Source organism: Corvus moneduloides, chromosome 4, assembly GCF_009650955.1.
Source record: "Corvus moneduloides isolate bCorMon1 chromosome 4, bCorMon1.pri, whole genome shotgun sequence".
NCBI lineage: Eukaryota > Metazoa > Chordata > Aves > Passeriformes > Corvidae > Corvus > Corvus moneduloides.
In genome coordinates, this window is record NC_045479.1 from 50,408,402 (window position 1) to 50,417,872 (window position 9,471).

Consider the following 9,471-nt stretch of genomic DNA (forward strand, 5'->3'; position numbering starts at 1 on the left):
AATGTAGATTTATATTTTGGCATTTCATTAAGCAATTTATATGCTGTTTGCAACCGAATATAAATGTTTTGCCTATGTTTGTTTTCAGAATTGCAAGTATACTTAAGTATGACTGCCACGCTCACAGTAATTTATGCACTGTGTTTTCTTTTCAGCTTTCAGAATGATCCCCTATCCACTGGAAAAAGGACATCTTTTCTACCCTTACCCTATCTGTACAGAAACTGCAGATAGAGAACTACTACCATGTATGTTCAATCTATTTCTTCTTACCATTGACACCAGAGAATAGTTTACCTGAGTCTTGCAGCACTGATCTCCTTTGATGCCTTTCAAATTGAGTACACTGGATTAGAATAACCAGATTGACAGTGAGCCTCTGGAGCTTCTGTGATGGTTCAAGAGGCAGCTCCTCAGCATAGTTCATAACAATTAGCTGTATTTACTATTTTTGGCAGCTTACGGACAGGGAGAGAGATTACCAAAGAGATACAAATCAGTTAGGTCTTGCTATTCTCTCTTGCCAAGACACTGATCTTTCATTTAGGTTAACATCCCAATTAAACCAACAGCACAGTGTCACAGCCTTGTTAATCTTTGGTAGACAGACTAGCTCCTTAAATTCCAAGGCAAGATCCAACTTGCTTGAGGACAGCTGGATCATTAATGCAGCTAGTACTCATGACAACTTGTGCTTACATTTTCCAAAAAGCAGTCTTAAACAGCAAGAAAGGGTTTTCTTCATGTTATGGTGTGTGTACTGTTATGAAGAGATCAACGTGAAGTCATCTCAGTCAATTTTATGTGGGTTTATGGTGTGTATTAGGAAGTGCCAACAATGTTCCCAGATACAAAGAGAGATCCAGCCCTCAAGAAGTGTTACAGTCCAAGCTAATGAGACTTATTGCAGTGCATGCAGTGAAACACAGGAATGCAGAGGAAGAGCCAAAGCAGCCAGTCTTGCAGTTACACTTCATTCCCACATGTGTTCTCTCAGTGGGACTTCGTGAGCACAAGTGGAACACACACAAGTTTGCAGAGTCAGGGCGAAGGAGGCAAATAAAAGTTGATCCAAGGAAGAAGATTCTTCTCTCACCTTCTCTCTCCTGAAGAAGGGATAAAGAGAAATTTGTTCTGGAACAATTAAAATGAAGCCTGCTTCTGCTGGGAAGGCTGGTTTTGAGGGCATTTGCACCCTTTGTAGTCTTTCATTCAGAACCTCTCTGGTTTGGGCTGAAAAATGTGTTGCCTCTTTTTATAAGCCTACATGAGTAAACATTAGGTGAGAATAATGCAGTGAAAATCCACTCTTTGCAAGTCTCTCCTTCACAGCACATTCTTGCTGATATTACGCAGAAATCTTTGGCAACTGACAATATCTCCCCACCCCATTATAATCATCCTAATTATAACAACACCTCTCAGTGCTCTGCTTGCTTTACTCAGAGGGATGCTGAGCTGGGGAGGGTGGAGTGTCAGGAGATTTAGGAATGACAAAGTCATGCAGAATAGTTCAGCATTCTCTTTTTAGATGCAAAACTAATCGTTCTTGTCAAACGTTAGAAGCGAGGGACTCTTTAACAGCGTATGCAGACAGTGTGTTCTGCTCTGGCAGTTACAGGAAATGCCTTTCACTGCAAAATCTCCTGGGTTAGAGGAGGGAAGGGTTTAGCATACCATGACAGACACAGGTGGGTTACAGGGGTTTTGTGTACCTGTCCACACCCTTTAATTGTGTATGTTTTATGGGAGAATCAGCTGGAATTATATCAGAACACAACAATCTGATAGGCTTTCCAAATTAAAAATATTAATTACAAAGCTTTTTCCCTGACTGGATAACAGACTGGAACAGCAGGGTTTAGCCTGTGTGAAAAGGCAGTGCAAGAAAAGCACAAGAGATCCTAGACTTACAAAATCCATGTTCTGGTGTTTCTGATTTCTACATTTATTTTAAATCAAAGAGAAGTTGTAATCTGTCTCTACTTTTGTTTTTTTAACTGATTGAACTAGCAGACTCGAGAGTCATACATATTTTTAGTTTTTAATATTCTAATTTAAACTCTTACGAGTTCTTGCTTTTGGTTTTGAGAACCACTCCACTCTGGATGAATGCAATCACGAATATTATCCTGCCATGTTGCTGAATTACCCTGTGCTTATGTTGTCTGCAAGTACAATGAGATGACAGCTGATCACCAAAGCAGAGAGTAGGCAAAATGGAAGAGTAATGTTTCATATATATGAATAGCCATAGGATTTGAGTGTATGGGAAGCCTTGAGGTTGGTCCTATATGAGAAAAAATGTTTCAAAGTTTGCGTTTATCTTGACTGTAGCTCTAAACTATAGACTGGAGTGAAACAGACAGGTAAGAGTTCACCCGACCTTTTGTCAACCCAGACAAATTTTCACCTTGAATCTGAGCTGCCATAAAAGTTTAAGGGATATATCCTTTTGGTAAAATACTCATTATCCTCTTCTAACCCTTTTAGTCATCTTGGTGCTGCTTTTTCCAAAGTCCAGTGAAGGATTTTTTTATATCAGAGCCAAGGAAACTTCTGTATTCCTATCAGTGTGTATTAACAAACATCTTAAAAATTCATTGTTAATTTAATTTCCAGGTTTTAAAATACATGCTTTTATGTCCTACTTTTAGGATAATTTTTCTTGGCTCTGCAGATTAAACACTCAGAATTTACATTTACAAAGGCTGTAGTTCTACGGCCTGCTTTAACCGGTCTGCAGCAATGTTTCTGTATGGCTCTCTGTTGCTCCCGGGCACGTTTCTGCACTCTCTGTGTATCAGCATTAGTAAACATGTAGCCATGGAGTTAGTTTATGATTACATTTTAAAAATTGATGTTTATTTCTAAGCCTGTTTTCTGGGATTAGCTGTTGCACAGCTGCACTATAGTTAATGCTGACACAAGGAAGGCAAAAGTAATGTGTACATAGCACCAGAGTAAACCAGAAACCTGATCTTTAGAGAGAATTACTTGGTGGAGACGACTGACACAACAACAATGTCCTTAGATGTTTCAGACCTTCCATGTTGTTCTTCCTTCAGAAGCACCTTTGTGTGTCTCTGGTTGTTTAAGCTATGTAAGAACATTGGTTTGGTTTTGGTTTTGGTTGGTGTTGTGTTTTGATTTTTTTTCAATGTATAATACATTCCCCTTCTCATGTCTTTTTCTACAGCATTTCACGAAGTTTCAGTTTACCCCAAGAAGGAGCTTCCCTTCTTCATCCTCTTCACTGCTGGACTCTGTTCTTTCACAGCCATGCTCGCCCTCCTGACACACCAGTTCCCAGAGCTTATGGGGGTCTTTGCAAAGGCTGTGAGTATTCTCTGCTGCTGCTCTCTTCTGCTAAATAAAGACACCAATGCAGGCAAAGCTGAGCTAAATACTGCCAGGTATTAAGTATCTGCATATTCAGAAGCATCAGTCCATATCTGAGCAGGGGGACTTACGCACAGCTGTCAAGGTTGCTAATCAGTAAAAGACACTGCTGTTTGTCTTCTCTGGTTTGTGTGGCTCTCTTGTTAGGTTAGATGTCTTGTGATTTTGCCAAAAAAAAAAAAAAAAAAAAAGGGCTTGGTGGGAGAAGTGAATATCTGTGTTTTCATATACCATCCACTAAAGTAAACTAATAACAGTTTGCAGAACCCCTCTATTTTGTGTAGAGTCATAATGACTGCTGTGATTTCCGATGCAATAGAAACTCTCAGAATGAGCAGAAGTAGAATGTACTGTTAACCAGGACAAATTTCTGTGTTTTTTCCCCGAACTGTCAAGGAGGAAGTAGTCTCAATATTTCCCTCATAACTTTTCTGAACTACATCCAGAGAAGTCTCTCCTAATTCTGCTTTTTTAATCCACCAAGGATTAATAAATGTTGGAGGATGAGGGGGAAGAGCCATGAATTATTCTAAATCAAACTTTTTTCTTTGCAAAACCAAGAACATCACTGCTCCACGATGCTAGGAGATGAAAAATCCACTAGCAGAAAAGCTGTAGGATAGTAAAAAAAGTCCTTCTCCAATAAATACTGAATATCTTCCATTGTAATATATTTTCTCAAATATATTTTTATCTGTTCTAGGTCTTGTTTTTCCAAACTGGCCTCCTGGCCTTGTTTTTAATTTCTTTGGTGCTTTTGATTTGGGGGTATAGGGAGTGAGGTGGAGGAGGCCAGGCTGAAAGGTTTTGGCAAATTCCAGATTGTCAGTACTTTTTCAAACCCCTTGGCAAATGGCAAGAGACTCCCTCTGCAGGTGAGCTGGGTCTTGTATTAACCCAGGCCTGTGAGTGATAGAGATCTGGTACAGCAACGGTTCCTGCAACAAGAATTTTCTTTCATTAGCTCTAGAAGACAGAAGTAAGATTATTTGTAGGAGAAGATACCTCTTCTATCAGCAAAAAGTGCTGAAACATACCTGAAATATTATTACTCTTTGTTTCTTGAGTATGCACGTAGGCGTTAGGTGGACAGTAAGTGTTTTAACTTGGGCACATGATCATAAACTTCTCTGTAAAGCTTTCATTATATTTGGTGGTTGGGGTTTTTTCTGTTCTGTAGTTATTGAAGTTACAGAAATGTATGACCCTTGTTTGGCTCTTTCAATCAAATCTTTAGTTTTCTGATACTGTCACAGTTGCCGTTCCCAAATCTGTCCCTATTAGGCTTGTTCCTGTGTTTATCAGCCTTGTATCCTGAACAAAGAATATGTGCTGGCAGCATAATGAGATTTTGCCCTTAGTTCTCCTGCCATAGGCAGTGAGCTACTGGAATTGGAGAAAATCGGTAGACTGTGTTCATGGGCTTAAATCACCTGTCTTTGGTTGCTGACTGCAGAGAGAGATAATGGAAGTTACACTGGTGGCATGTTGGTGATTGTTTCTCCATGGTTTGGAGTTTGCAGGTTCTAAAGCCATTTGGTGAGTAGAATCAGACCAGAAGGATCTATTTCCCTGATGTGTAAGTGCAGCTGCCATTGGTGTTAATATTAACATAGATACCCCAAGGCTCTGTATGGGGTTGTGCAGTTCAGCATATCAGAGCAAGTAAAGTTTCTCATTAGTAAGCACAGACAAATAGAATTGAAATGTGAGCTACATTATGTGTGTGAAGATGGCAGGATTATTCAAGATCTTCAAACCTGTATGGATGGAGTTCCAAAATCAGTTAAACATGTATTATGGCTTGGTTCAGCTATATCTTGATCTTCGCAAACCATGCAGCAGCTGAGCGTTTTTTGTGCATGGGAAGGACAGAATTTGAGATCCTGTGACATCGATTTCGCAGCTCATAGAAAGGCTTCGATTCAGAAGGCTTATTTTTGTTGTCTTCTCTGGGAAAAGTGTCCCAGGTGCATGAGACTGATGAAAATCATGGCAGACATCCCTTTGAAATGCAGCTGTATCAGGACAGAATACAAAAGGTTGGGCCAGCCCTGACTCTTCCTATTTAGTTTTAGGGAAGATCATTTCATAAGTAACTCATTCTCTAAATAGCTAAAAGATTAATGTGCTGTTTCTGTGGCCATGTTTATGGAATTACATATTCATGTCTGCTTGCTAGTCATTGTGATGGTGCTATATGATATTGTGAAGCCGTGCACATATGCACATTATGTTGTTCCTGGAAGTAAGTTTGACTCTTCCATAATGAAATTGAAATAATCCAGTTCTTCCTTGATACTTTGTCAGACTGAGTATAAGAAACTTTAAAATGACAGCAGTTCTTAGCGTTTTCTCTTGGCTAGGAAGAAGCATTTTCATAGCTTGTGCTTTTAATTTTTGCTAGCCTTTCTAACAAAAGGCATATGGAAGTCAATTAAGAAATAAATATAGGCAGAACAAATTTCTGATTGTGTGGCTTGGATAAAATTGCCAGGACACTGTTGCTAGTATCAAATTTCTTTCTTTGACATGCAGAAATTTAATAATATCTGGGAAATCATTAAAAATACAGAAGTGCAGGGTCTTTCAACAATAACAGTATATCTTAAATAAAACTGAGAGTTGTATTAACACAGAGGTCACTATATAATTTGAGTCAGCAGACAGATCTAAAAGTGTACTGCCTAGTTAAATTTTTTAAATGAGGCAGACTTCAGAAAGACTAATTTTTCTGATTTCATTCCTTTATTTGCCTGAGATCACTCATATGATGTATCTCAATATTTCCTGTGTGGTGGATGACACCTCAGTTCAGCAGGTGGGTTTGCCCTGCGAGGTATTTCATCTGCTTGGACCTCTGCAGGTGCTGAGGCAGGGAACACGTGGATCCAGTCACAGGGACTGAGCACTGAACAGTCAGTTTCTCCATGAAAACACAAACCACACTGTGGAAAAGCTTGAAAAGAGACTTCTACATATATATTTGAATCAAATGGCACTATTCAGAAGGTGCTACCAGAAAGCTGCTGTCTGCCAGCTTTGAAATAGCCAAATTGATGGTTTTCTTTTCAAACACAAAATAATAGTAGAAAACAGCTCTCCTATCACCCCTTCTGCCACGTTCTGCCACCCTGAATTCTTACTCTACTGCTGATGCTGGTTTTTTTGATCTCTGTGGAGAAAGTCAATGTCAAAAGGAAATGCAAAACAATTTTTAAACCCCTCCCCAAAACCAAACCCTAAGAAAAAACCTCAACATGTATCATGCTGACTAAGATCTCTTGTGTGCTGGCAACAAGCTGGATAGGCATCTGCTACTGAGGAAAGGAGCACCAGGAGCATTCCAAGGGCCAGACAGCCCCAGGTATTGTTTACATCACCTTGCACAAGAGAGTAGGTGGCATCCTCAACTTCTTGTTGTCAGCAAATGTTTCACTTGGACTTTATGGAAGTGGAAGTCAGGTTTTGGTATCCATGAGTTGAAATGTATTTTGTAGACCAACTGATTTTCCAGGTGGAAAAAAACTTGGCTTGCTTTAAGCAGCAGATAATTGGCTGAGTTTGTTGTAAAATACAATCAACAACTTGAGCAACAAAAATCCTATGAATTGCAATAGAAGTCACTGTCAGGCAAATTAATCTTGTTTCATTGATTTAACAAGGATGTAATTTGCACTAGTTACAAAGCTGAGTTTTATTCAAGTAGATGTGATGGTACAAGCTCACCATGTAAATCAAGTGATGCTTAAATAGCAGAAGATATCCTCTGAAGAGCCTTTTGCATTTTCCAGACTTAAAGGAACATATTTATTTAAGCACTTCAGAGCTTAACCAGAGGGAATGCTTCTCCTTGGGCTAAGCCACTTGAAACAGAAAGAGCAGTCTCTAAGATTAGGTAAGTCAGCATTTCATTGATTCAGCTGTGGCTCATGTTATATAGCTTGACCTTTAGCACCAGAACTGAAATAGTCAGTTCTGCTTCAGTTAGTTTTACCTTCGACCTGTGCTTATGACAAAATGACATTACCAGGGGTGGTGTTACCTGGTTTTCCCATGATGCACAAGTTGTCCATGATGGTAGTGTCTGCATTGTATGCAAACACATCTGAGAGGAAAAAAAAGGATTCAAGTGCTTACTATTGCCTTTAAAATGCGTGAGCATCGTAAGTGCTGTACTCTCTCATACACATGTAGGGCCCCAGCATAGGTGTGTGTAATATGTAGAGTTGAATTGCAGGCAATGTAAAGCACAGTTAATACGTATTTTTTGAAGTTTCAGGAGTGCTTTGAGTACCTGAGTTCTGCAATGTGTGGCTGCCAGTGTTTTTTTCTGTGATAAAATGTTCTCCATTCACTTGATTTTTTCACATATGCCTGTCTGAACACTAATATATTGAAGTCTCTTTGAATGTTGCGTTCTGTAATAGAGAGAGGATGTTAAGATAAATTTTAGTCAGTGATGCAGAGTATGTTAGGATAAATGACAGTGATGCCTCAGTATATATGGCAGATGTATAGATAACCCTGAGCCATTTTAGACCTGAGTCTCAAAGCACACTTTTTGTCTCTGTGAGGTGGTCTGGCAGACCCCCGTTATGAAAAAGCCTCTTTCTCTTCACTAGCTTTTGGGTTGAGCTTTTAGCAGCTTCAGTATGAGCTTCAGTCTAGGATGTGACGTGTGAAAGCTTTTGTAGTTCATCACTTTGGTCTTTGTAAAAATGGGGCTCTCGCTTTCTTTACTGCAAAATCCAGAAATCTCTGTATATGCAACGTTCAAGAATTTGAAAGTTTTTCTGTGTGAATGATGTCATTTTTATCATGCTGGAGGATTTTACAGAGGAACACAGCAAGAATATCTTATTGGACATCTTTCTCTTGAGATGTCTTGTCTCGTGGATTTTGATCTGAATGTGTATCTGATTTCTTTGCAGTTTCTCAGCACCCTTTTTGCCCCTTTAAATTTTGTGATGGAAAAAGTAGAAAGTATCCTGCCCTCCAGCCTGTGGCACCAGCTGACGAGGATCTGAGGGAGCATGCCTGCTGACTGACTGCCATGACATCTTCTGTGCCAACTTTTTGTTGACCACAAGAAAGCATGATAAAAAAGGGAAGCAGTTATAAGACTTAAAAAACTCTTCATGGATTGTCTGTTCTCATATAAAAACTGTTTTGTTGTACAAAATACATTGATGTTAGGTTCTATTATATTTTGCCTTCAGAAAAGAAAAAAATAAACTTTTGTGTATTGTAGCATTTGCTGTCTTTTGACTTTTTCAGAACACAGATTCTATGGGGTTTTTTTTAAAACGTGTGGTATCTGTTTCACCAGAGCTAGGGCGTGGCTACACATTCAGGTAATGAAAAGACACTACTAATGTTACAATTAAGCAAGATTGTCACTGCCTTTTCTTATGGAGCTCAATTAGGGTGAGACCCTCACCTCTACAGATGGTCTAGATGAGGCTTCTAGACAGTCAAAGCTCTTGCTTAAAGCAGCTTTAGGCTCTCCAGGCAGTTTGGATGGCACACTGGGCTTCTTATTCCCTTCTCTGCGCAGAGGTCAGCTTATCCTCATTTGAATTTTTAAGAAGCCCACATAATTGACAGATTTTCTTCACACCCTTGCTGTTTCAGGTACCTTCGGAAGGCTCATTAGCAAAATTGATGTTAGTTCATGCACAATTAATAGAGAGGTTGGTGTTTCACTATACTGCTCACCTCAGGTAATCTTATCCTTGTGCTGTGACTGTTTAGACTAAGTATTCATTTATGACTTAGCCACTCTAGATGGAAATTTCTAAGACCAGCTCTAAGATGAAGATTTTGATGTGGAAGTTGAAGCAAGCAGTCCTCTCTGTCAAGAAATGAAAATGCATCCTTACAGATGCCTCAAGGCTATTTTTTCCCTAACTCGCCCTCTAGATAAGGAAGCATAACCCTGATGCAGTGGATCAAAAATGCCACCACTTTACCATTTTAACTTTGCTGTTGCTCTTAAAATGCTGAGTGGTTTAAGGGACTGGGATCACCAGCAGATAAGTTTGTTTATCAATGAGGAAATGAGTG

The 9,471-nt window shown here is 39.3% G+C and overlaps 1 protein-coding gene across 2 annotated transcripts in view; it reads left to right on the forward strand.

Moving 5' to 3' along the window:
• Positions 1 to 8,655, forward strand: part of ST7 (suppression of tumorigenicity 7) — a 144,675-nt gene extending 136,020 nt beyond the window's left edge. For both annotated transcript variants that reach the window (XM_032106271.1, XM_032106272.1), the window contains exons 13-15: positions 156 to 248; positions 3,200 to 3,339; positions 8,337 to 8,655. In XM_032106271.1, coding sequence (XP_031962162.1) covers positions 156 to 248; positions 3,200 to 3,339; positions 8,337 to 8,432 — 329 coding nt within the window. In that variant the 3' untranslated portion in view covers positions 8,433 to 8,655. The remainder of the gene's footprint in view (positions 1 to 155; positions 249 to 3,199; positions 3,340 to 8,336) is intronic.
• Positions 8,656 to 9,471: the final 816 nt, after the last annotated feature.